The 26,775-nt window shown below is 59.2% G+C and overlaps 2 protein-coding genes across 12 annotated transcripts in view; one reads left to right on the top strand and one right to left on the bottom strand.

The window, feature by feature from the left end:
- STK11IP (serine/threonine kinase 11 interacting protein) overlaps positions 1–6,169 on the bottom strand; it is a 30,529-nt gene extending 24,360 nt beyond the window's left edge. For 2 of the 8 annotated variants that reach the window (XM_075914458.2, XM_089779572.1), the window contains exons 1-3: positions 5,927–6,019; positions 5,760–5,823; positions 3,769–3,971 (exon numbers count right to left, since the gene is read on the bottom strand). In XM_075914458.2, the coding sequence (XP_075770573.2) occupies positions 3,769–3,971; positions 5,760–5,823; positions 5,927–5,929 (270 nt within the window). In that variant the 5' untranslated portion in view covers positions 5,930–6,019. Of the gene's footprint in view, positions 1–3,709; positions 3,972–5,759; positions 5,824–5,926 lie in introns of those variants that run through there. The other 6 variants (XM_089779573.1, XM_089779574.1, XM_089779570.1 and 3 more) reach the window with 5 other exon arrangements.
- The window catches only part of SLC4A3 (solute carrier family 4 member 3), a 99,217-nt gene continuing 78,528 nt past the window's right edge, over positions 6,087–26,775 (top strand). The window contains exons 1-6 of one of the 4 annotated variants that reach the window (XM_075914453.2): positions 6,087–6,214; positions 12,380–12,532; positions 16,421–16,577; positions 23,196–23,503; positions 23,771–23,910; positions 25,133–25,344. In XM_075914453.2, the coding sequence (XP_075770568.2) occupies positions 12,479–12,532; positions 16,421–16,577; positions 23,196–23,503; positions 23,771–23,910; positions 25,133–25,344 (871 nt within the window). In that variant the 5' untranslated portion in view covers positions 6,087–6,214; positions 12,380–12,478. Of the gene's footprint in view, positions 6,215–9,034; positions 12,533–16,420; positions 16,578–23,195; positions 23,504–23,770; positions 23,911–25,132; positions 25,345–26,775 lie in introns of those variants that run through there. The other 3 variants (XM_075914456.2, XM_075914451.2, XM_089779568.1) reach the window with 3 other exon arrangements.

The raw sequence follows: 26,775 nt of genomic DNA, 5'->3' as shown, positions 1-26,775 counted from the left end.
GGGAGCAGCCAGATCACTGCTGCACCCATGGGGGGGTGTTTGCCCCAAAGTGCATACAAAGGGGGCCACATGAGGTGTCAAACGAAAGCTTCTGTTCTACTGATTCTGTGTGCGCTATTCATGTAACGGTGTGACATCTGTGTGCGCTATTCATGTAACAGTGTGACATCTGTGTGCGCTATTCATGTAACAGTGTGACATCTGTGTGCGCTATTCATGTAACAGTGTGACATCTGTGTGTGGAGTTAGAAACATGGACTGTGTGGATGCTGGAAAATTCTGTCTGTGGCTGAGCAAAGGAGCAAGGAATGCTCAGCCTATGGCTGTGCTAATTATCAAGGAGACAGTGGATCTCTAGATGCCAGTACACACCTCAGGAATGTGACTGATACCTAAGGGCTACCAGCAGGGAACACAGGAACAGGCCACTGACCAGGTGACCTGCTGCAGCCAAGATGATGCCAGGAGAGGTCTATAAGTGCCATGTGGCACCCTCCATCTTGTCTTCAGTTTTGCTCTTGATCCCAGAGGCAGCCTTGCAGGGAACAAGGAGCTGGGAGGAACCCTGGACCCATCCTGACATAGGATGTAACCAGAGACTTTTAAGATAGCAGAGATGTTATAAACTGCTAAGAGCCTGCATTGAGAACTGGGAGATTCGATGCATGTAATGTATTCTCCTTAACCTCACTCTCATGCTTTTCTTTTTCTTAGTAATAACCCTTTAGATGTCAGATTCTAAAGGATTTGGGTGTAAGATCCAGAGTGTACATTGCCCTGGGAACTGTGGCTGGTTTCTTGGGACAGGAAGAACTGTTCAGGGTAGGTGAGATGGGATTCTATAACCCCTAACCTGTGTGCAGGCCTGGGACTGACAGGGGCACAGGAAGAGCTGGGGTATCAGAGGGGTTATGTTTGTGAGGTTTCTGGCTGGCCAGGCAGGCAGCTGAAGCGCTCGGTGTGGCTGGTCTGTGGCGTATTTAGGAAGGTCTCCAGTCTGGGGCTGTAAGGAGTCCCGAGTTTGAGCAATTCGTCCTGAGCGGACGCCGTCAACCTGGCCGGGTCTGTCACATCTCCCTTCAGGAAGTTGAGATTTGATAGCAGCCTTCCCCTCACTCTTTTCTTCTGCAGACAAACCCAAATCCTTCAGTCTCTCCTCATAGGTCATATGCTCCAGCCCCCTAATCATTTTGGTTGCCCTCCGCTGGACCCTCTCCAATGTGTCCACATCCTTTCTGTAGTGGGGGGCCCAGAACTGGACAATACTCCAGATGTGGCCTCACCAAAGCCAAATAAAGGGGAATAATGACTTCTCTGGATCTGCTGACAATGCTCCTCTTAATGCAACCTAATATGCCATTAGCCTTCTTGGCTACAAGGGCGCACTGTTGACTCATATCCAGCTTCTCATCCACTGCAATCCCCAGGTCCTTTTCTGCAGAACTGCTACTTAGCCAGTGGGTCCCCAGCTTGTAACAATGTTTGGGATTCCTCCTTCCCCAGTGCAGGACTCCACACTTGTCCTTATTGAACCTCATCAGATTTCTTTTGGCTCAATCCTCTAATCTGTCCAGACCCTACCCCCGCCCTCCAGCGTATCTACTCCTCCCCCTAGTTTAGTGTCATCTGCAAACTTGCTGAGGGTACAATCCAGCCCCTCATCCAGGTCATTGATAAAGATGTTGAACAAAACCAGTCCAAGAACAGATCCTTGGGACACTGTGCTAGAAGCTGACTGCCAACCTGACACCGAGCCGTTGATCACTACACACACACACCCCCACTTCCCTCAGGGGTCCTGTGTTAGCTTCCTCTCCCTGGAGAACTCCCTCTCCAAACTCCCTGTTAACAGCCCCTGTTTGAAAGCCAACAGGTTTGACCCAGCCTGGGCGCTCTTGTGCTCTGGCTCCACTCCGGAAGTCTGGCAGCAAAGGAGCCATAAACGTTAGTTGTGCTGACAGAAGCACGGTCAGCCCAGCCGTGTCTACCCAAGCGCTTTGTGGGCGTTTTCACGCCAGCTGCCAGCGTAAGTTAAGTCTAGACCAAGCCTTCGAGCAGTCACATCATTCCCATCTTGGAACACCAAGGTCGTTTCACTTGCAATTTGGGCTGTCAAGCGATTACAAATTTTACTCGTGATTAATCGCGTGATTAAAAAATCTAATTGCAATTATTCATGCGATTAATCACGTGCAATTTGGGCAGCGCTGCATGGAGCCCAGGATCAGCTGGAGTCCCCAGCTGACCTCGGGCTCCATGCAGCACTGCCCCTTTAAGGCACCAGAGGGGCACTTCAAAGGGGCTTTGTAACATGGAGCTGGGGATCAGCTGGACACTCCAGCTGATCCCCAGCTCTGCTTGCACTGCCCCTTAGAAGTGCTGGAGTGGCACTTCAAAGAGGCAGAGCAGCATGAACGCCTGTGTGGCATAGTGGGGGGGGAGGGGGGGGCTGTCTGCTCTGTGACCTGGGGTCCCCCTGCGCTGGGATGGGAGATTCTCACTGACTCTCCCAATGTGGATTAACCCAGACACACAGCTCAGCCTCCCAGGGAGAGACAAAGGGAGGGGGGGAGACCAGCACCTGGCTGGGGGGCAGGGCTGGGAGAGAGTTTGAGTTTCTGTCTGGTATCATGGAGGAAGCAGCCTAAGCAAGGGGCTGGGATTTAGGGGCCCAGGCTCCCCTATTTCAAGAGGGGCTGAGGCACCCTAGGCCTGCCCTGGAACCAGATTCCATCTGTGCTGGGCTGTATCCTGGAGAAGCAATAAACTCCCTCTGTTCTACTGGCTGGAGGAGTGTTTGTGCCACTATGGGGGTGCAGGAGGCGGGGGACCCCCGCCACATTAATCCTGTCCTGCGTTAATCACAAGCATTAACACAGGTCAATTGACAGCCCTACTTGCAATTAGTAACAGACACCTTCAATAAGCTCTGAAGCACGGATGTAACATCCTGTTCAAATTGTTAATCGTTTAAGCTGCATATTTGGCCAGGCACCAATGAACCCCGCACCCTGGTAAGCATGCTGTGAAGGCAACCGCTTACCAGGTAACTGGCTAACCCTTTACATCCCTCCTTTGAGGGTCCTGTTCCAAGTGTGCCCTTCTTACGTCTGGGGCAAAGCCAAACATCCTCCCTCTAACTCTTGCCATCTCTACTTACTTCAAAGGTCATCCAAGAAGCCTACCCTTGCCACCATCTCTTATTGGCCTTTGTACAAGCCAACAACGAAGTACATCCAGAGCATTTCTAGAAATTCCCCTTCTACCGCCACCAGGCTACTAGCCATAGGCCTGGCCAAATCAGCACAAATCCAAAAAGTAGCTAACTTTCCTGACCCCATGGGTCTATACTGCCCCACAGCACTGCCAGCGCTCAGGCAGATACAGGCTGCCCTCACTACAAGTCCTAAGTACGTTGCAAAAAATGTGGACTTATAGTGAACCTTGAAGTGGAGAACTGTCCCCCCCCCCTCCCCCACAGCTGACTTCCATTTGCACAAAATGGGTTTGTTTTTTGCACAACTTAACAGCAGGGAATGGGAGGACTTAACACATCAGTTCCTATGCAAGTCAATGACTTTAGTGCGGAAGGGGTGACTTATCATGGGGATGCCCTGTAGAGAAAGTTCTTTGACACACATGCAACAGAGGGATACAGAGAAACCAGCTCCAGCCCCCGTCTCCCCATCAACAGACTTGCTAAACTTACCAGAACCATTCTCCCTTCTTCCCCACAAAAGCATCACTGGGCCCCTTTTCAGTACAGACCTTCAGGGAAAGTGTCTTCTGCAAGACATCAAACAGGAACTGGGCCTGGAGAATGGCAGAGGTGTCAGCCGGGTGTGATGGAAGTGCAACAAAACCATGGCTGTGGTTCCGGGACCCCAGATGCTGCTCGAAGATCTGGGTCAGGTGCTGCAGAGTGGAGGTGAGCAAGGTGAGGGTGCTGGTGCCATCTAGAACCAAGTCTCCTGTGAAAGATCAGATCATTTAACCCAACGTATCTGCAGCTCCACCCTAACTCACCCCTTCAGTGGTGGGACAGGCTAGGAAGGGGACCCTTTTCCCTGATCATAAGCACCAATCCATTTGCCAGACATGGCACCATTATTCACGGTTTCAGATGTGATGGTGAAAATGAATAAGTGAGAGGCAAAAGTCAACGCAACATTCAAACTGCACAGTACAATCAGCATGTTTAGAAATGCAAGAGTAAAAGGTTAAGAGAAGCATTAACTCTGCTGTGCTTACTGACTAGTCATACAGCATTAGCAATATTAAGTATAAACAGCGACAGCAAACTGAAAACACTACCTGCAGGCTGCTCAGATGTCACTGACACCACTGTTTGCAAACTGACTAATGTTAAAGTAGTGTCAGTTTCTGATAAAGTCCACTTGGATTGCAAAACAACATTTCAGGGGTTTCCCGCTCCCCTGTTTATGTTTGAGTGTCTTTGCAGCAAGGAAAAGGAGAAACTCCTCTTTAGGGGAAACCCTGAAAGGACTATAACAAAAAAGTCACATCCACAAAGTGTACTGCAAAGAAAAATTACCCCCATTCAACACTAGGAGTTTTACATGCCATTGGAACTATGAGAGATGCAACTTTCAGGCCTTGGCTACGCTCAGCTGGCCACTGTACATGTGTGACTTCTCAGCAGCAACCCCATGCCCCTCTGCCTCTCCCCCAGAGTAGCTGCTCTTAGACATTCTCCTTGGTCAAACTGGAAGTGGCAAGATACTTGTTTGAAAGTGCTTTACTAGCCTCACGTTTATTTGACAAAGCAAACTGACCCAAACTGGCACAAAGCACCTTGTCCCAGTAGAACTGCATCCACAAGGGATTTTATCAGCATTATTACTAAGTAGTAACAGATACCCCTAACCAACCCACTGACTTTTTAATGTAGATCAGGCCTCAGTCAAATGCAATTTGAGCAGAATGGAATTCTGTCATTGCTTTACAAACCTTCCCTCATTCCCCAATTTTTGGGATCCAATTGCTCAACCTGGACTTTCACACCAAGGTTTTATTAATCATTATAAACAAAAGGGGACTACACAGAGCTTAAACTCTGCTTGAAGACTTAAGCTGCGAGCAAATACAAATCCAGCTGCTCTCTGCAGACTGCTATGCGAGTGCCTGAAGTCTTAGATTTTCTACCCAAAGCTAGATGCTGAAAAGAACTAAACCAAGACTGATTTATGCAAGTCAAGCAGAGGCACTAGCCCTCACCTGGGCCCTGTGAGGCAGTTTCAAGCTTTGCCATTTTTCACAGCAGCCTGTTGGGGCACTTAATCCAGCTCACACAGGCAATGCAGGATGCACAGAGACATCCTATGGCACCACCGAAAGCTCAGAGATTGCGCATGGGCATGGCTCTGGGGAAGAGACACCCCTTGATTCCCGCCCGGCCAGGCCCCGCCCCTCACCGCCCCCCCGCCCGGCCAGGCCCCGCCCCTCACCCGCCGGGACAGGCCCCGCCCCTCACCCGCCCGGCCAGGCCCCGCCCCTCACCCGCCCGGCCAGGCCCCGCCCCTCACCCGCCGGGACAGGCCCCGCCCCTCACCCGCCCGGCCAGGCCCCGCCCCTCACCCGCCCGGCCCCAGGCCCCGCCCCGCCCAGACAGGCCCCGCCCCTCACCGCCCCCCGCCGGGACAGGCCCCGCCCCTCACCCGCCGGGACAGGCCCCGCCCCTCACCCGCCGGGACAGGCCCCAGGCCCCGCCCCCCGCCCAGACAGGCCCCGCCCCTCACCGCAGTCTTGCAGCAGCCGGGCCAGGCTCTGGAGCAGCATCTCCCGCGGGGCAGCCGGCGCCATCTGTGAGCGGCAGAGACGCGTCACGGGCCCCCGCAGCTGGCGCGGCCCAAGGCTCGAGCTCCCCGCGCCGCCCAGACTCGGCCTCCGCGCACTTCCGCCTCACCATAGAGCGCACGTGCCGCGGGCAGAGCGCCCACCAATCCCCGCGCGCCCCTCACTTCCGCCTCACCATAGAGCGCACGGGCCGCGGGCAGAGCGCCCCAATCCCCTCGCGCCCCTCACTTCCGCCTCACCATAGAGCCCACGTGCCGCGGGCAGAGCGCCCACCAGTCCCCGCGCGCCCCTCACCGCCGCAGTACCATAGAGTCCGCCTCCACCACCAGGCAGGAGCAGAACGGACCACGAGGGTCGCTCCTAGCCCGCCCCCGCCAGGAGGCCCCAGCGCGCAGGGGTGAGGAGGGCGGAGCCTACCTGGGGCGGGGCTCGGAGTGGGGGCGGCGCCTCCTCCCTTTATGAGGATCCCACGGCGAGGCGGGGCCAGGAAGGGGGCGGGGCGGGGCGGGGCGGGGCCGAGCCGAGCCGAGCCAACCATCCAGAATCCACCCGCCCCGCGCCACGGGGGGGGGCTGAGATGTGCGGGGACCGGCCGGGCACCTGGCGCTGGGCACTGCGGGGGGGGGGGTGAGATGTGCGGGGACCGGCCGGGCACCTGGCGCTGGGCACTGCGGGGGGGGGGGGCTGAGATGTGCGGGGACCGGCCGGGCACCTGGCGCTGGGCACTGCGGGGGGGGGCTGAGATGTGCGGGGACCGGCCGGGCACCTGGCGCTGGGCACTGCGGGGGGGGGGCTGAGATGTGCGGGGACCGGCCATGCACCTGGCGCTGGGCACTGCGGGGGGGAGGGGCTGAGATGTGCGGGGACCGGCCATGCACCTGGCGCTGGGCACTGCGGGGGGGGGGTGAGATGTGCGGGGACCGGCCGGGCACCTGGCGCTGGGCACTGCGGGGGGGGGGGGTGAGATGTGCGGGGACCGGCCGGGCACCTGGCGCTGGGCACTGCGGGGGGGAGGGGCTGAGATGTGCGGGGACCGGCCGGGCACCTGGCGCTGGGCACTGCGAGGGGGGGGGGCTGAGATGTGCGGGGACCGGCCATGCACCTGGCGCTGGGCACTGCGGGGGGGGGGCTGAGATGTGCGGGGACCGGCCGGGCACCTGGCGCTGGGCACTGCGGGGGGGGGGGTGAGATGTGCGGGGACCGGCCATGCACCTGGCGCTGGGCACTGCGGGGGGGAGGGGCTGAGATGTGCGGGGACCGGCCATGCACCTGGCTCTGGGCACTGCGGGGGGGGGGGTGAGATGTGCGGGGACCGGCCGGGCACCTGGCGCTGGGCACTGCGGGGGGGAGGGGCTGAGATGTGCGGGGACCGGCCGGGCACCTGGCGCTGGGCACTGCGGGGGGGGGGGGCTGAGATGTGCGGGGACCGGCCGGGCACCTGGCGCTGGGCACTGCGGGGGGGGGGGGCTGAGATGTGCGGGGACCGGCCGGGCACCTGGCGCTGGGCACTGCGGGGGGGGGGGGCTGAGATGTGCGGGGACCGGCCGGGCACCTGGCCCTGGGCACTGCGGGGGGGGGGGTGAGATGTGCGGGGACCGGCCGGGCACCTGGCGCTGGGCACTGCGGGGGGGGGCTGAGATGTGCGGGGACCGGCCGGGCACCTGGCGCTGGGCACTGCGGGAGGGGGGGGGGGTGAGATGTGCGGGGACCGGCCATGCACCTGGCGCTGGGCACTGCGGGGGGGAGGGGCTGAGATGTGCGGGGACCGGCCGGGCACCTGGCGCTGGGCACTGCGGGGGGGGGTGAGATGTGCGGGGACCGGCCGGGCACCTGGCGCTGGGCACTGCGGGGGGGGGGGGTGAGATGTGCGGGGACCGGCCGGGCACCTGGCGCTGGGCACTGCGGGGGGGGGGGGTGAGATGTGCGGGGACCGGCCATGCACCTGGCGCTGGGCACTGCGGGGGGGGGCTGAGATGTGCGGGGACCGGCCGGGCACCTGGCGCTGGGCACTGCGGAGGGGGGGGGGGTGAGATGTGCGGGGACCGGCCGGGCACCTGGCGCTGGGCACTGCGGGGGGGGGGTGAGATGTGCGGGGACCGGCCGGGCACCTGGCGCTGGGCACTGCGGGGGGGGGGAGATGTGCGGGGACCGGCCATGCACCTGGCGCTGGGCACTGCGGGGGGGGGGGTGAGATGTGCGGGGACCGGCCATGCACCTGGCGCTGGGCACTGCGGGGGGGGGGGTGAGATGTGCGGGGACCGGCCGGGCACCTGGCGCTGGGCACTGTGGGGGGGGGGGCTGAGATGTGCGGGGACCGGCCGGGCACCTGGCGCTGGGCACTGCGGGGGGGGGGGTGAGATGTGCGGGGACCGGCCATGCACCTGGCGCTGGGCACTGCGGGGTGGGGGGTGAGATGTGCGGGGACCGGCCGGGCACCTGGCGCTGGGCACTGCGGGGGGGGGCTGAGATGTGCGGGGACCGGCCATGCACCTGGCGCTGGGCACTGCGGGGGGGGGCTGAGATGTGCGGGGACCGGCCGGGCACCTGGCGCTGGGCACTGGGGGGGGGGGGCTGAGATGTGCGGGGACCGGCCGGGCACCTGGCCCTGGGCACTGCGGGGGGGAGGGGCTGAGATGTGCGGGGACCGGCCGGGCACCTGGCCCTGGGCACTGCGGGGGGAGGGGGCTGAGATGTGCGGGGACCGGCCGGGTACCTGGCGCTGGGCACTGGGGGGGGGGCTGAGATGTGCGGGGACCGGCCGGGTACCTGGCGCTGGGCACTGCGGGGGGGGGGTGAGATGTGCGGGGACCGGCCGGGCACCTGGCGCTGGGCACTGGGGGGGGGGGGGCTGAGATGTGCGGGGACCGGCCGGGCACCTGGCCCTGGGCACTGCGGGGGGGGGGGGGGCTGAGATGTGCGGGGACCGGCCGGGTACCTGGCGCTGGGCACTGCGGGGGGGGGGTGAGATGTGCGGGGACCGGCCGGGCACCTGGCGCTGGGCACTGGGGGGGGGGGGGGGGCTGAGATGTGCGGGGACCGGCCGGGCACCTGGCGCTGGGCACTGCGGGGGGGGGGGGGTGAGATGTGCGGGGACCGGCCGGGTACCTGGCGCTGGGCACTGGGGGGGGGGCTGAGATGTGCGGGGACCGGCCGGGTACCTGGCGCTGGGCACTGCGGGGGGGGGGGTGAGATGTGCGGGGACCGGCCGGGCACCTAGCCCTGGGCACTGCGGGGGGGGGGGTAGCTGGAGCGGGGGACGCTGGCGGCTGGCGCCGAAGGTGCGCGGCGCTGCGGCGCTTGGCCCAGCGGGCGGGATGCGGGCGCGGAGCTGCCGTGTGGGCGGGGACCGCGTGCGCCGGAAGCGCGCAGGTACCGCGGGGGCCGAGCCGCTGTTTGCGCCACGCGGGGCGGGGCGAGCCGGTCGCCAGAGCTGCTGTCGCGGGCGGCGCGTGTCTCCATCGCCGGCTGGCGGGGCCAGATGCGGCGCGGGGCTGCTCGGCTGCAGGGGAAGCGGAGGCGGCCGCGGCGCCCGGTCCAGCCGCCCTCCCCAGCCCCCGACAGCTGCCTGGCCCGGCGGGGCTGGCCCGAGCCCTGCGCAGCGCTGTGCCCGGGGACCCCTGGCCGGAGGCGAGCGGCTGCGAGGTAGGGCACCGGCCGCCGGACTCCATCGCCCTTGCTCGGCAGGCGTGTGACCGGAGCCGGGCGTCCCCTGTGGCTGCTTCCTGCCGCAGCCCTGGGCAGGGGTTCGCCCGTCCGCCTTGCTGCGCGCTGTCCCTGTGCTTGAGGGCCGCGGTGCCGGCCAGCCCGGGGCGCCTGGGGAGCGGGCAGCGGGCAGCATGCAGGGGCTGGGAAGGCTGGTGAACAGACCGCACAATTGCAGGGTTAGCTGACCGGTACCTGGGGCGTGGAGGTGGGCCCTTGCCTTCCTGCTGCAGGCTCCTGGTGGCCTGGTTCCCCTGCAAACTGTTTCCCTCTCCAGAGCCGAGTGCCAGCCTGGCTGGCCTGCGAGCCTCGCCTGCTGACCCAGGCTGTATGGCACCTGTCACACCGGCACCCGCTCTAGTGCTGTGTGTCCGCAGGCAGTGTCCATGCACCCTACGCATGGGTCCCTCTCCCACTGCTGCAGGCTCTCAGGCCCAGCCTGCACATCTGTCTCTTGTCACTGCAGGGCCCTGCGTGCATGCAGTCCATGTGTAATCAGCCAGCGCTCTGGCATCGCACAGCTGCAGGCGGGACGGTCAGGGGGGCCGACTCCGCGTCTTGCTTTCTCAGCAGTGTGTCCCCTCCACAGCCAGAAACCCCCTTGTAGGGATCTGCCCTGTGATGTCCCTGGGGGGTTAATACCTCATCATCTCTGCCTCCATGGGAGGAGTGCTCTATCCTGCCTCTGCCATTGGAGGCTGCAGGGGGGAGGTGAAAGCCTGGCCACAGGTTGGCCCATCTGAGGTAACCGGCATCGCTCCCTTTCTGAATGCTCCTGTGGTGGCGAGTCCCCTTGGTTCACGAGGTGCCGCAAAAATGTTTTTCTTTTCTTTCCGGTTACATTTGGTAACGTCAGTTTCATCTCGTGTCCCTTGTTCTTGTGTTAGGAGAGCAGCAGAAACATCTTCTCTCTTCTTGGCAGGCTTGTGTATCTGTGCGCCTCTTTTTTCTTGTATACGTCTGTCCTCTTCCGTAGTTCCTCTCCTCTCCTCTCCTCTCTTCTCCTCTCCTCTCCTCTCCTCTCCAGTCCCAGTCATGTCAACCGCTCTGCATAAGAAAGTCTTCCCGACCTGAAATCCTTCTCCTTGCTTGCCTTTGAATGCCCCCTGCTCCTCTTTCTAGTGGCTTGACCGTCTAGCACCAAAGCTCTTAAGTCTCTAGCTCCACGCTGGCCGTCCCCTCTGACTGCATCTGGCTTGATCTCAGCCTGCTTAGCTGGGGCTGCTGCTTTTCATGGAGGTTAAGAGATGAAAATGCCTCTCAGGCCACCTCAGAACTCCTTTTCCAGAGATCCAGAACAGAATTGTTCTTTCCAGTCTCGTTTTCAGTGTACTGAGCAGAGGAGCTCCTGCCACCCCCTGAGGAGACTGCTCCAGACCTTGGCAAATATTCCTACCTAGCTAGGTGAGTGCACCTGCTACAAAGTCCCTTGACTGAGTGGTCAGTGGGCCCTTCTTACAAAGCACCACCCATTTCGGTGTCACTCCCGATCCAGAAACAAGAGAGGACCAAATTCAGAGGTGGTCTGGGGAGGCTGCTTACTGTGAGACTACCTGAAATGTACTAGTGCCTACGCTAGGGCCCATTCTTCCAACGGGGAAGAGTCTTAAGGCCTCCATGATAAGAGCAGCCAGAATGGGTCAGTCCAAAGGTCCATGTGGCCCAGGAGCCTGTCTGCCCACAGCAGCCAATGCCAGATGCCCCAGAGGGAATGAACACAACAGGAATCCTCCCGTGATCCCTCCCGTCTCCCATTTCCAGTCTCTGACAAACAGAGGCCAGGGACACCATCCCTGCCCATCCTGGCTAACAGCCACTGATGGACCCAACCTCCATGAATCTATCTAGCTCTTTTTTTAACCCTGTTTCCTGGTCTTCACAACCTCCTCAGGCGAGGAGTTCCACAGGTTGACTGTGCACTGAGTGAAGAAAAACTTCCTTTGGTTTGTTTAAACCTGCTGTCTATTAATGTTATTTGGTGACTCTAGTTCTTATATTGTGGGAATAAGTAAATAACTTGTCCTTGTTCACTTTTCCTGCACCACTCATGATTTTATAGACCTCTGTCATATACCCCTTAGTCGTCTCTTTTCCAAGCGGACAAGTTCCTGCAGGTTGCTCCAAGGGGAAGGTTCCTAGCACAGAATCTGACAAGTAAAGGGAGCACCGTGCAGAGTTGCCTAAGCTACCGTAACATGCCTCCTTTAACTTCTGCCCCCCATTCTGGTCAGTTGCTTTCCTGGCTGATTCCTCTTTCCCAGTCCCTCTTGCTATGAGTGACGCCAGTGGAGACAGTCTCTCTTCCGCTCAGCTAGACCGGGCCAAATGCAGGACAGAAGCATAGGGTCCCGCTGCATGCGCGTTGGTGGGAGTGGGCTAGTGTCATTCATGAGCTGAGTGGAATGGGAAGATGCATGAGTCAAACCAGCTCAAGCTCTTGTAGATTTTCTTAGCCTCCCCTGTGGACCTGGGCTGCGGTCGTGCGGCTGCTACTGTGAATGAATTCTTTTGGGCACGCTGAATCATGGGCCTCCAGGCAGCCTTGCAGACAGTACAGCAATGAAGGTCTCGGTGCTAACCGTTTCTTCGGCAGTGGTTTTTTCTTGGGTCCCTCGTGCAAACCCACGTGGAGCCCATAGCAGACTGAGATGTCTGTGTTCGCTTGTAGATCTTTGCCGCCCAGTTTCCTCGTATTCAGCCTGCATTTCCCTTTCTTCATTTCAGACTGCTCCTCTGAGTGGCACGCTATTGGGCTACCTGAAGAACCATTTCTTCCGCAGTGTTCAGGCAGGTGTGAGATCTGTCTAGACTGCTGGCACGTTCTCTCCACTGCCTGCCTTGTCCTGCTCTCTTCCCATAGGTTATGCCACTCCCCAGGCTTGCTGGATGCCTGCACATGAAGGAGAAAGGCTGAGATCCAACCAGACTTGGCATGACAGTCCGTAGGACCTGACTCAACATGGCAGCTGGAGAGTCCCTTCCCATAGCAGGCGCCTTCGTCAGCCGGCAGCAGGTGAGGTGGAAGTCCAGCAGCCATGTGTCTGGCTCTTGCGAGGGCTGCCCTGCGCTTTCAGGGCTGTGTGAAGAGACCCGTGTTCTGGCCTGGGCCGTGTTCTGGCCTGGGCATCGCCGAGTCTGGAGGAGTCCTCGTTGGCCTCCCGAGTGTCCCCTGTGCCCTGGCCTCAGTGAGTCAGAGAGCAGACAGTGCACTGGGCTTGGCTCAGTGGTGGCTGTGAAGACTTTTGAGAGACAAAGGGCCCCCTGCCCTCTCGGGGGCGCCCCTAGGCCCGGCCCCCTGCCCTCTCGGGGGCGCCCCTGGCTGACACCCGGGACCCGGCCCCCTGCCCTCTCGGGGGCGCCCCTGGACCTGGCCCCCTGCCCTCTCAGGAGCGCCCCTGACTGACGCCCGGGACCCGGCCCCCTGCCTTCTCGGGGGTGCCCCTAGGCCCGGCCCCCTGCCCTCTTGGGGGCGCCCCTGGCTAACACCCAGGACCCGGCCCCCTGCCCTCTCGGGGATGCCCCTGGCTGACGCCCGGGCCCGAGGTGAATGGCGATGACGGACGGACGGGCAGAGCCTGCCTCAGAGCACTAAGAGACTCTCTCCTAACCACTTGCTTGTGAAAAGCGTTTCAGTGGGGGCCTTGCACTTCTCAGCAGCACCGGGTCTTTTGTGCCCCCTTCTCCCTCCTGCCTCATGGCCCTTGTGGCCCAGCAGGACTGGCCCCACCCGCGGCAGCGGCCACCCCGCGCTCCTGTCAGGGCTGTGCAGAGGGCCGTGTCCCTGCCGGGGCTGATTGCCAGGGGGCAGGGCAGCCGGGCTTCCCGCGCAAGCCACAGGCGGGTGGCAGCTCCTGACGGCGTGGCGCGTTCCCTGCCGGGGCTGATTGCTAGGGGGCAGGGCGGCCGGGGTTCCCGCGCAAGCCACAGGCGGGTGGCAGCTCCTGACGGCGTGGCGCGTTCCCTGCTGGGGCTGATTGCTAGGGGCAGGGCGGCCGGGGTTCCCGCGCAAGCCACAGGCGGGTGGCAGCTCCTGACGGCGTGGCGCGTTCCCTGCCGGGGCTGATTGCTAGGGGGCAGGGCGGCCGGGGTTCCCGCGCAAGCCACAGGCGGGTGGCAGCTCCTGACGGCGTGGCACGTTCCCTGCTGGGGCTGATTGCTAGGGGGCAGGGCGGCCGGGGTTCCCGCACAAGCCACAGGCGGGTGGCAGCTCCTGACGGCGTGGCGCGTTCCCTGCCGGGGCTGATTGCTAGGGGGCAGGGCGGCCAGGGTTCCCGCGCAAGCCACAGGCGGGTGGCAGCTCCTGACGGCGTGGCGCGTTCCCTGCCGGGGCTGATTGCTAGGGGGCAGGGCGGCCGGGGTTCCCGCGCAAGCCACAGGCGGGTGGCAGCTCCTGACGGCGTGGCGCGTTCCCTGCTGGGGCTGATTGCTAGGGGCTGGGCAGCCGGGGTTCCCGCGCAAGCCACAGGCGGGTGGCTGCTCCTGATGGCGTGGCGCGTTCCCTGCCGGGGCTGGTTGCTAGGGGGCAGGGCGGCCGGGGTTCCCGCGCAAGCCACAGGCAGGTGGCAGCTCCTGACGGCGTGGCACGTTCCCTGCTGGGGCTGATTGCTAGGGGCAGGGCGGCCGGGGTTCCCGCGCAAGCCACAGGCGGGTGGCAGCTCCTGACGGCGTGGCGCGTTCCCTGCCGGGGCTGATTGCTAGGGGGCAGGGCGGCCGGGGTTCCCGCGCAAGCCACAGGCGGGTGGCAGCTCCTGACAGCGTGGCGCGTTCCCTGCCGGGGCTGATTGCTAGGGGGCAGGGCGGCCAGGGTTCCCGCGCAAGCCACAGGCGGGTGGCAGCTCCTGACGGCGTGGCGCGTTCCCTGCCGGGGCTGATTGCCAGGGGGCAGGGCGGCCGGGGTTCCCGCGCAAGCCACAGGCGGGTGGCAGCTCCTGACGGCGTGGCACGTTCCCTGCTGGGGCTGATTGCTAGGGGCAGGGCGGCCGGGGTTCCCGCGCAAGCCACAGGCGGGTGGCAGCTCCTGACGGCGTGGCGCGTTCCCTGCTGGGGCTGGTTGCTAGGGGGCAGGGCGGCCGGGGTTCCCGCACAAGCCACAGGCGGGTGGCAGCTCCTGACGGCGTGGCGCGTTCCCTGCCGGGGCTGATTGCTAGGGGGCAGGGCGGCCGGGGTTCCCGCGCAAGCCACAGGCGGGTGGCAGCTCCTGACGGCGTGGCACGTTCCCTGCTGGGGCTGATTGCTAGGGGCAGGGCGGCCGGGGTTCCCGCGCAAGCCACAGGCAGGTGGCAGCTCCTGACGGCGTGGCACGTTCCCTGCTGGGGCTGATTGCTAGGGGCAGGGCGGCCGGGGTTCCCGCGCAAGCCACAGGCGGGTGGCAGCTCCTGACGGCGTGGCGCGTTCCCTGCCGGGGCTGATTGCTAGGGGGCAGGGCGGCCGGGGTTCCCGCGCAAGGCACAGGCGGGTGGCAGCTCCTGACGGCGTGGCGCGTTCCCTGCCGGGGCTGATTGCTAGGGGCAGGGCGGCCAGGGTTCCCGCGCAAGCCACAGGGGGTGGCAGCTCCTGACGGCGTGGCGCGTTCCCTGCCGGGGCTGATTGCTAGGGGGCAGGGCAGCCGGGGTTCCCGCACAAGCCACAGGCGGGTGGCAGCTCCTGACGGCGTGGCGCGTTCCCTGCCGGGGCTGATTGCTAGGGGGCAGGGCGGCCGGGGTTCCCGCGCAAGCCACAGGCGGGTGGCAGCTCCTGACGGCGTGGCGCGTTCCCTGCCGGGGCTGATTGCTAGGGGGCAGGATAGCCGGGGTTCCCACGCAAGCCACAGGCGGGTGGCAGCTCCTGACGGCGTGGCGCGTTCCCTGCCGGGGCTGATGGCTAGGGGGCAGGGCAGCCGGGGTTCCCGCGCAAGCCACAGGCGGGTGGCTGCTCCTGACGGCGTGGCGCGTTCCCTGCCGGGGCTGATTGCTAGGGGCAGGGCGGCCAGGGTTCCCGCGCAAGCCACAGGCGGGTGGCAGCTCCTGACGGCGTGGCGTGTTCCCTGCCGGGGCTGATGGCTAGGGGGCAGGGCAGCCGGGGTTCCCGCGCAAGCCACAGGCGGGTGGCAGCTCCTGACGGCGTGGCGCGTTCCCTGCTGGGGCTGCCAGCAGGCTGGGAGCTCTGGGGAGGTTGGCTGAGGCCATTTTGCTGCCTGTTCCTGCTCAGCACAGAGCTGTCACAGTTGGGCCTCCTGTAACCATGGAAACGGAGGAGTCCACACCAGCTCAGCACTGGCATTTTGGGTTACGCGGATGGAAAATTTTACCAGCTGCTTCCGCTTAGGAGGTGGGAAGGGCAGCCTTGCTGGGCCTGGATGCTCCAGCTAGTGGCAGCCTCTGCGGAGAGAGAGCCCTAAGGAAGCCAGCTGGATTCAGCTGCCCCAGAGAGGGGAGAGTGTGGGGCAGCCCGTGTCGTGGGAGCCTCACTCGCTGGAGCCTCGAGAGCGGCGCTGGGACGTTGAGCGAGGACGCTCCGGAGGGAGCAGCAGGGATGGAGGAGGAGAACTAGCGGGGTCCCTGCAGAGGGAAGGATGAGGAGCAGCAGCCGGAACTGAGCCAGGGGAAGTTCCAGCTACAAATTGGCTAGGCTCCTTGCCTGGGAGGCCACGTAGGCCACGGGCCGGGCCCCTCCCCAGTGGCTGTTGTATGCACCTTGGCTGGGGAGAGATGGGAGCAACTCAGACCAGGTACTAGTGGCTGTGATCGAGGTGGGGGTCAGGCTAGGGGGCCTGCTGGGTTTTTCCTGGCTCCCCCAAGTGCTTTCATAGCCTGCATCCCCGTGGGTGGCAGCTCCTGAGCCCATGGGAAGTGCTGTGCCGTTCATGGGGCCCGAGATCGGGGGCTTGGCGGGGCTTGCTTGTGACCTGGCCGTTTCTGTGCAGGACCACGTGAATACTGAGGAAGCCGCTCTCTGTGCAGAGGATGACGAGGATTTGGATAAGACCTTGTCAATCCAGAGGTTCGGGGACCTGATAAGCAAGTCAGCGTCACGGGATCTGGAGGAGCAGAGACGCAGCTACAATGAGAGAGATTTTGAATGTAGGTAGCTTTGAACACTGCCTGCCCGCGTGCTCGCACCTGCCCAGCCCACCAAACCCCCCCAGCTCAGCCTGGCCTGCAGGCCCTGGCCAGGTGCTGTTCACCCCCTTCCTGCAGGCTGGTCGTGACATGGTTGCAGATATGCCGGCTCAGCCCCACTGTCTACCCGCTGCTCGGTAGGTCTCCTTGCAAGGGGGGAAGCCACTTTGGGTCCCTAGACTAGCTGAGAAGCCACGCGTCTCCTCGGTCTCACAGCTGGGGCCGTCCCGGCAAGGCCACAGCACTTCCCGTTTCTGGGTAAGAGCATGGCTTGGCCTGCTGTCTGTGGCGAGGACGCTTCCCAGTGTGGCCAGGAGCCAGGCTGCCTTCCGGGGCCACAGACAGACAGCTCCAAAGCGCCTGGTGCCACTGGTCCAGACCTGCCTCTCGGCGTCTCAGTAGCAGCCGGGACGCTAGCCAGGGTCACGTTCTGCATAGCAGTGTGGTGGCCTCCCCCCTCCCAGGGTATCAGAGCGACCAGCTGGGGGAGGTGATCCGGGTTAGCTGCAGTTGGCGAGGGACGACTGTCGTTGTCTCCCTCAGCACCTGAAGGTGGGGTCCAATACAAGGTATTTGCTCACCAGCCGTGTCTCTCAGAACCCTTTAGGTTCACTGTGCAGCTACAGCAGTAGAGACACGCACCAGAGCTGTTCGCAGAACGGGCAGAGCAACAGAGACCCCTCAGCAGTTAGGGGTGTGGCACAGAGAGGGAGAGGGGGCAGGGCGTGGCTAGACAGTGTGGAGCACGTTTTCAAAGCTCCGTGGTTTCATTGCACAGCGGTTTCAGTCGATTTTCCAGTTTAGATTTTGGGACAATCTCAAATGTGCTATTACACTTCACATATTTCACTCATGCTGCTTTCTGGTTGAGCTCGCTTGGCATTTCTGTAAAACAAGCACTGATGTTTCTGAGGGGCAGCCTGTTAGTCTGTTTCAGCAAAACAATTTTAGTACCACAGAAGCTTTGGTGAGTTGCAACTCGCTTTGTCAGATGCACGATGTGAAAGAAAAAGAAACAGCTGGCCAGGATACAGAGATGGGAGTGTTTCATCAGAGCTAATTCAATCTGTGTGGATATGGATTTTCTCACCTTCTTAGCCACATCCACCCTGACTGAATTAACTCTCATCTCTGTATCCCTAGTATCTGATTCTTTCACTGCATGCATCTGACAAAGGGAGTTGTGTGACGGCGCGTTGGGGTCCCCCGTCCCCTGCACCCCCGGAATGGCACGAACAGACTCCACCAGCCGGTAGAACAGAGGGAGTTTATTGCTTCTCCAGGATACAGCCCAGCACAGATGTCACCAGGTTACAGGACAGGCCTAGGATGCCTCAGCCCCCCTTGATATGGGGGGGGGTCTCGGCTTCTAAACCCCCCAGCCTGTTGCTGAGGCTGCTTCCTCTATCCTCCCAGACAGAAACTAATTAACTCTCCTCCAGCCCTGCCCCCCAGCCAGGGCAGCATCCACCTTCCTTTGTTCCTCTCTATGGGGGGTAGCTGGTCAGACAGGTTGAGATACCCTCTTTGCATAATGACTCATCGCCTGTCTTGCTCCGTGATGCTACAGACAGTAGCCAGTGAGTTAGCAAGTTACCCCCCACTGCGTCACAAGTTGGAACCACAAAAGCTTCTGCTGTAATGAAATTGTTTGTTAGTCTTTGAGGTGTCACCAGACTCCTGGTGGTTTTTACTGATGCTTTCCATTTCTTAAAAGCACCCCTGACTTGCTTATTGCTCATGCTGCCATCTGCTACTAGAGGCCATATTTTCAAAATGTCATTGCACATAAGAACGGCCGTACTGGGTCAGACCAAAGGTCCATCTAGCCCAGTATCCTGTCTACCGACAGTCGCCAGCACCAGGTGCCCCAGAGAGGGTGGACCGAAGACAATGATCAAGCGATTTGAGGGGTGGGTGAGATTCTGTAGCCTGCACTGTGCAGGGGGTCAGACTAGATGATCATAATGGTCCCTTCTGACCTTAAAGTCTATGAATCTCCTGCCATCCTTCTCCAGCCTCTGACAGACAGAGGCCAAGGACACCATTTTATCCCCTGGCTAATAGCCTTTTATGGACCTAACCTCCAGGAAATTATCTAGCTTCCCTTTAAACTCTATTATAGTCCTAGCCTTCACAGCCTCCTCTGGCAAGGAGTTCCACAGGTTGACTACACGCTGTGTGAAGAGGAACTTTTGCTTATTAGTTTTAAACCTGCTACCCATTAATTTCATTTGGTGTCCTCTAGTTCTTCTGTTATGGGAACTAATAAATAACTTTTCTTTATTCGCTCTCTCCACTCCACTCATGATTTTATAGACCTCTATCATATCCCCCCTCAGTCTCCTCTTTTCTAAACTGAAAAGTCCCAGTCGCTTTAACCTCTCCTCATATGGGACCCATTCCAAACCCCTAATCATTTTAGTTGCCCTTTTCTGAACCCTTTCCAAGGCCAAAATATCTTTTTTGAGGTGAGGAGACCACATCTGTACACAGTACTCAAGATGTGGGCGTACCATAGTTTTATACAGGGGCAGTAAGATATTCTGGGTCTTATTTTCTGTCCCTTTCTTAATAATTCCTAGCATCCTATTTGCCTTTTTGACCGCCGCTGCACACTGTGTGGAAGTTTTCAGAGAACTGTCCACAATAACAGCAAGATCTCTTTCCTGATTTGTCGTAGCCAAATTAGCCCCCATCATACTGTACGTATAGTTGGGGTTATTTTTCCTGATGTGCATTACTTTACACTTATCCACATTAAATTTCATTTGCCATTTTGTTGCCCAATCACTCAGTTTGGTGAGATCTTCTTGGAGTCCCTCACAGTCTGCTTCTGTCTTGACTATCCTAAACAGTTTGGTATCATCTGCAAACTTTCCCACCTCCCTGCTTACCCCTTTCTCCAGATCATTTATGAATAAGTTGAAAAGGATTGGTCCCAGGACTGACCCTTGGGGTACACCACTAGTTACCCCTCTCCATTCTGAAAATTTACCATTTATTCCTACCCTTTGTTTCCTGTCTTTTAACCAGTTCTTAATCCAAGAAAGGACCTTCCTTTTTATCCCATGGCAATGTAATTTACACAAGAGCCTTTGGTGAGGGACCTTGTCAAAGGCTTTCTGAAAATCCAAGTATACTATATCTACTGGATTCCCCCTTGTCCGCATGTTTGTTAACCCCTTCAAAGAACTCTAACAGATTAGGAAGACATGATTTCCCTTTACAGAAACCATGTTGACTTTTGTCCAACAAATTATGTTCTTCTACATGCTTCACAATTTTATTCTTTACTATTGTTTTGAATAATTTGTCTGGTACTGAAGTTAGACTTACCGGTCTGTAATTGCCAGGATCGCCTCTAGAGCCCTTTTTAAATATTGGTGTCACGTTGGCTACCTTCCAGTCATTAGGTACAGAAGCCGATTTAAAGGATAGGTTACAAACCACAGATAATAGCTCAGCAATTTCCCATTTGAGTTCTTTTAGAACCCTTGGATGAATGCCATCCGGTCCCGGAGATTTGTTAACATTAAGTTTTTCTATTTGTTCCAAAACCTCCTCTAATCCGGGACAGTTCCTCAATTCATCACACACAAAGGACGGTGCAGATTTGGGAATCTCCCCAACGTCCTCAGCTGTGAAGACTGAAGTAAAGAAATCATTTAGTTTATCTGTAATGGCTTTATTGTCCTTGATTGCTCCTTTTGTATCTCGATTGTCTAGGGGACCCACAGGTTTTTTAGCAGGCTTCCTGCTTCTAATGTACTTAAAAAACATTTTATTTCTTTTTGAGTTTTTGGCTAGCTGTTCCTCAAAATCTTTTTTTGCTTTTCTTATTACATGTTTACACTTGATTTGACAGTGTTTATGTTCCTTTCTATTTATCTCACTAGGATTGGACTTCCACTTCTTAAAAGATACCTTTTTGTCCCCCACTGCTTCTTTTACATGGTGGTTAAGCCACGGTGACTTTTTTTTAGGTCTCTTGCTGTTTTTTAATTTGGGGTAAACATTTAAGTTGGGCCTCTATGGTGTCTTTAAAAAGTTTCCATGCAGATTGCAGGGATTTGGCTCTAGTCACTGTGCCTTTTAATTTCTGTTTAACCAACCTCCTCATTTTTGTGTAATTCCCCTTTTTGAAATTAAATGCCAGGGTGCTGGACTGCTGAGGTGTTCTTCCCACCACAGGAATGTTGAATGTTATTATATTATGGTCACTATTCCCAAGCGGTCCTGTAACGGTTATATCCTGGACCTGATCCTGCACTCCACTCAGGACTAAATCGAGAATTGCCTCTCCCCTTGTGGGTTCCTGCACCAGCTGCTCCAAGAAGCAGTCATTTAAGCCATTGAGAAATTGTATGTCTGCTTCTCTTCCTGAGGTGACATGTATCCAGTCAATATGGGGGTAATTAAAATCCCCCATTATTAGAGTTCTCTATTTTGGTAGCCTCTCTAATCTCCCTCAGCATTTCAATGTCAGTATCCCTGTCCTGGTCAGGTGGTCGGTAATATATCCCTACTGCTAATTTCTTATTATTGGAGCATGGAATTTCTATCCATAGCGATTCTATGGAACATGTTGATTCACTTAATATTTTTTATTTCGTTTTATTCTACATTATCTTTCACATACAGTGCCACTCCGCCACCCACCCGGCCTGCTCTATCCTTTCGATATATTTTATATCCCGGTATGATTGTGTCCCACAGACTTTCCTCATTCCACCAGGTTTCAGTGATGCCTATTATGTCAATCTCCTCATTTAATACGAGGTACTCTAGTTCACCCATCCTATTAGTCAGACTCCTAGCATTTGTGTACAAGCACTTTAAAAATTTGCCACTGCTTCTTTGTCTGCCCTTCCCTGATGCATTGGATTCCTTTGTATGCAGTTGTTTGTCAGCTCTGGCCAATGGTTTGCCCTCTCCCCTCCTCTCTTTCTGGCTACAGCTTAGAGAATCTCTATCAATGGATTCTCCTCTAAGAGAAGTCTCTCTCCGATTTACGTGCATCTCCGCACCAATCGGCTTTCCCCCATCTCTTAGTTTAAAAACTGCTCTACGGCCTTATTAATGTTTAGTGCCAGCAGTCTGGTTCCACCCTGGTTTAGGTGGAGCCCATCCTTCCTGTATAGGCTCCCCCTCTCCCAAAAGTGTCCCCAGATCCTAATAAAGCCAAACCCCTCTTCCCTACACCATCGTCTCATCCACGCATTGAGACTCTGAAGCTCTGCCTGCCAACCTGGCCCTGCGCATGGAACTGGAAGCATTTCTGAGAATGCCACCATAGAGGTCCTGGATTTCAGTCTCTTTCCTAGCAACCTAAATTTGGCCTCCAGGACATCTCTCCTACCTTTCCCTACGTCATTGGTACCTACATGTACCACGACCACCGGCTCCTCCCCAGCACTACGCATAAGTCTGTCTAGATGCTTTGAGAGATCCGCAACCTTCGCACCAGGCAGGCAAGTGACCATACGGTTCTCCCAGTCATCACAAACCCAACTATATGTTTCTAACGATCGAATCACCCACTACTAACACCTGCCTCTTCCTAACTGGCATTCCCTCCCCATCAGAGGTATCCTCAGTGCGAGAGGATACCGCAACATCCTCTGGGAGGAGGGTCCCAACTACGGGATGGTTTCCCTCTGCTCCCATTGAATGCTCTGTTCCCTTGAGACTTTCATCCTCCTTAAGAGCACTGGGGCTCTCAGACTGGAGGTGGGACAGTACTACAGTGTCCCGGAAAGTCTTAACATAGCTCTCTACCTCCCTTAGCGCCTCCAGTTCAGCCACCCTGGCCTCCAAAGCCCAAACTCGGTCTCTGAGGGCCAGGAGCTCCTTGCAACGGGTGCACACATACGCCACCCCTCCACAGGGCAGGTAATCATACGTGTGACACTTGATGCAATAAACAGGATAGCCCCCACTCTGCTGCTCCTGTCTCCATGTTCCTTATGAATCAGTTTAAGTCTAAACTGGGCTTATGAAATGTCTAGAATATCGATTATTAGAAAAGTTAGGTTTAAAGAAGGTCAGAAGTCCTGGGCACTCCTGTGGCTTCACCCACCGCAAATGCCTTGCTGTGGATCGACGTAAACGAAAGGCTGGCCCCTCCTTGCTTTTGATCCAGATGTTTAAGAAGTAACCTTCCAGTGGAGCCGGCAGGCCCAGGCCTTGGCACACACGTGACTAAGGAGCAGATCTGTACCTGCACTCAGGTCTTGGGGTCCCTCCAGGGTTGTGCTCTCAGGGGCATCTGGCGTTTCTGTGAGCAAAGGAGGGCAATTGGTAAAGGGGCTGCCCTCTTCTGCCAAGCTAAGAAGCAGGGACGGCCTTTGCCCTCAGGGCTCTGTGGCCCCCTGGACAGCCTTCAGGAGGGCCCTCCCTTGCTGTGTGGTGTCCCGCACAGAGACAGCTCCATCACAGAGCATAACGAGGTGCCTAGCCAGAGTTACTCATCCTTGCCACATCCCTACAGAGGCTGGCGGTCGCACTGTGGGCTGCCCCCGCCCTCCATCCCCCTGTCACTGCCGTGTTCATCACTTCTCCCTCTGTCTTTCTCAGTCCACCGCCAGACCTCCCACCACATCCACCATCCCCTCTCCACCCACCTGCCGCCTGCCCTCAAGTTCCACAAGAGGCTCCCTCATGCCAGCCGGAGGAAGAGGAGAAAGAGAAAAAAGAAAAAAACCTCGGTGCCCCCCTCAGACGTCACTCCCACCATCCAGGAAGTGGAGGAGGAGGAGGGGGATGAAGAGGAGGAAGGAGAGTCGGAGGCAGAGGAGGCCCTGGAGAGAGAGGTCTCACCAGAGTCTGAGACCGAGGCTCCTGAGAAGGATGCTCCTCAGTCTGAGCTTCCCAGCAAACCAAAGGCAAGGCTGCTGTAGAGGGGCCAGGGGAGTCCGGCACCCCCACGGGGTTCGTGAGGGTAGGGTAGGCCATGCTCTAGGTGGTGGGAGGAGGGGCTGGAATGGGTGGCATAGGTCTGCCTGGCTCCATGCCCGAGGGGGAGGGTTTGGGATGGCCCATTTCCTGGGTGGCAGAGGGGGGAATCGTCCTTTCCCGGCAGGGGGGTGGCGTCTGGCTTGCTCATGCAGGGCAGGGTCCAGCTCTCGTGCTCAGAGTTGTCTCCTCTGCAGTTCACCATTGGCAGTGACGAGGAGCCCTGTGCTGCTGGGGCCCTTGCATGGTTCCATGTGGAGAAGGAGCACAGCGGCCTATCCCGACTGCCGCCCCACGCTGGCCTGCTGCTGGAGACCGGCCCGGCCTCGCTCGGCAGGTAGGATGCGCTGGCCTGGGGCTGCCTGGTTATTCCAAGCATTGCATCGTGGCTGGTCACGTTTGCAGGTGGTACCAACCCTGGGGGGCAGGGAAAGAATAAAGGGGACAAAGCATTGATGCAGAGCAACCTGGAGCACTTGCTACACCGAGCACAAACCAGCCGCATGCACTGAACATGGCTGGGTGTAAGTGCCTGCCTCTGGGAACAGAGTGGAGACCACCCTGCAGGGCGGGGACTCGCTCTGCGGAGCAGTGTTGGGAGGGACAAGCGGGGGTGGGGCTGGCTAATCCACTGAACGGGAGCTCCCAGCGCACCGATGTGGTCGGAAGAGCCCATGGGCCCTGGGATGCATAAACCTCGGGGAGGCTGTTTGGCCTCTGTGCTTTGCTCTGGAGCCTCTCTCCAGGGCTGGGGCTCACAACTCAGGAAGGACGCTGATAAATTGTAGAGAAGAGCCACAAGAATGATTCCGGGTTAGAAAACCAGCAACCAGTTAGCAAACTTCGTATAGACCAGGCCTGGGCACGTTCTCCAGTGCTTGGATGGCCACACCCGTCTGACGCAGCGACGCCGACCTAGTGCTGTGTCGATGGGCGGCTCTCCGGAGGTGGAGAAGCTGCCCCGCCAGCAGAGTAATGTCTCCACCACAGGGACGCAGGCGTAGCACTGCATGGAGACTGGCTCGGACCGTGATAGCTTCCTGGAGCTCAGTCCCTTTCACTTGTCCCAGAGAATATTAACATGCGGCTTGATCACAGTGCACAGCTCTCCAGATCTTTGAGAATGGGTCTCCGTCTCCCCTGAGCCAATGGCTGGATGCTGAAGCTGGACAAATCCAGACTGGCAATCGGGCAACTTGTAAACGTGCTCTGGGAGCTGCTTAGTTCAAGCACGCAGCAGTAGCGTTTAGCTGCCGCTGAGCTAGATTGCCCTCCGCCCCCGCTGGTCAGCTGAGCTCCCTGCTCGTGTGGAGCTTTGAACCACTGAGTGAGGCTCAGAAAACAGCTACAGCCACACAGCGACAGGGAACTTTGGTCTGGGGCCAGGGCGGAGGGGACCCATCCTCTGCCTCTCCGGCCCTGAGGATGATCCTGTAAGGAAAGTCCAAACACCTACACACAGGAGCTCAGACTGGGAGTGGCCCCTGCCCCTTCCCTCCCACCCGGTGCTCCCAGCTCTGCTTCGTGGCTGTTGCCTGGGTCCCTGTTTGTTTCCACAGCCTCCCCGGGCCCAGAGGGGGTCTGTCTCGGGGATGGGACAGGCACAAGTCCTGGAGCCAGCTGGTGAGCGGGCAGCGGGCGAGTTACGACCTGAAGGAGCGGGTATGCATCGGCAGCATGACCACTCTGGAGAGCACCGTGTACCAACGCGTCCCCACCGATGAAGCCGAGGCCCAGATGCTGGCGTCTGCTGACCTGGACGACATGAAAAGTGAGGCCCTGCTTTGTGACATTGAATGTGTCTCTGATACAAATGTCATCTACCCTCTACCTTGCTCCTGGGCCTCAGGCCTGGTATTCGCCCCCCCCCCCCCCATCCATCCCTTGGGCCTCAGGCCTGGTATTCACCCCCCCCCCCATCCATCCCCTGGGCCTCAGACCTGGTATTTTCCTCCCCCCACCCCATCCATCCCCTGGGCCTCAGGCCTGGTATTCGCCCCCCCATCCATCGCCCATGCCTCAGGCCTGGTATTTCCCCCCATCCATCGCCTGAGACTCAGGCCTGGGTGTCCCCATCCCCCCCAGCCCATCTGCTGAGCCTCAGGCCTGGGCATTTCCCCTCCCCGCCCCCCCAATCTATTCTCTGGGCCTCAGTCCTGGGCATTTCCCCCGCTCCCAGCTCATCTGCTGGACATTCCCTCCTGGCCCTGGGCCCGGCCCCTTGGTTGTAAGGCCCGAGTGGCCCAGCCATACCTTCCCTCCTCCCTGGTGCCAGCCTCTGGGAGCTAGGCCAGGTGGTAGGTCCCTCACTCCTTGGGCTCAGGGGCCAGGAGACATGTCCCGGGGGGCCCCAGTGCTGACAGGTCACAGTGAGTCCTTGCTGGTGCCTGGGCCTGACCTAGTCCCCCCAGGGGAATTGCAGCCTCCCTAGACAGCGCCAAGCGTTTCCTTGTGACGACGGGCCCTGCTTCCGTGCCTGTCAGAACCTGTGTGCATGGGGCTGGGACAAGGGCTGGTGGGGGGCGGCGGCGGCCCCCCCCGCCCCCCGCTGTGAGCTCCCTGCTGCAGTGCCGTGTCCCGGTGCTCTGCCCCCAGTGGAGGCTGATTGTCAGTTGGGTGGCTTTGTAAAGTGGTCTGGGATCCCTGGAACATCCTCTGTGTGACGCGGGGGAGCCGTCCCCTCCCGCTGTGGAAGGCTGAGGACCATGGCGAGAGACCCAGGGCCCCGGACGTGCTCGCACCTGCTGCTTAGACAGTTTCTAGTCTAACCCCTTTGCAGCTAGCACTTCTTCCCTGGCCTTCCACCCTTCCCTGCTGCACCCTGCCTGCTAGTCCAGCCCTGGCCTCTCCCTTCCACTGGGCGGGTGCCCGGCAGTCCCTCCCCTCAGGTCAGACTGGCTCCTGCGGTTCCTAGCCTTTCCTCACCTCCGGCTCCTAGGGCTCCATGCGCCCCTTGGTTCCAGCCCTCTCCTGGCTCCCCGTCCCAGCTAGCAGTGCCGTTGCGTGCCGGGAGAGGGCTGCTCTCCGCTGAGGTGCCCAGGGCCATTGGAACTGTTGCCTTGGCTGGTGGCTCCTGCTGTTTGGAGAGGTCGCTTGGGGATCTGCCCGGTGCACACACGGGAGGCGACGTCATGGAAATGCACGCTCTGGCCCCGAGGGCATGGAGAATTCAATAGGCTGCTTTCTGGGCGGGGAGGGCGAG

The sequence above is a fragment of the Pelodiscus sinensis genome, chromosome 7 (assembly GCF_052426305.1).
Source record: "Pelodiscus sinensis isolate ZL-2025 chromosome 7, ASM5242630v1, whole genome shotgun sequence".
Lineage (NCBI taxonomy): Eukaryota > Metazoa > Chordata > Testudines > Trionychidae > Pelodiscus > Pelodiscus sinensis.
Note: the sequence above shows the minus strand (reverse complement) of the source record. Positions and strands in the feature narration are given on the sequence as shown.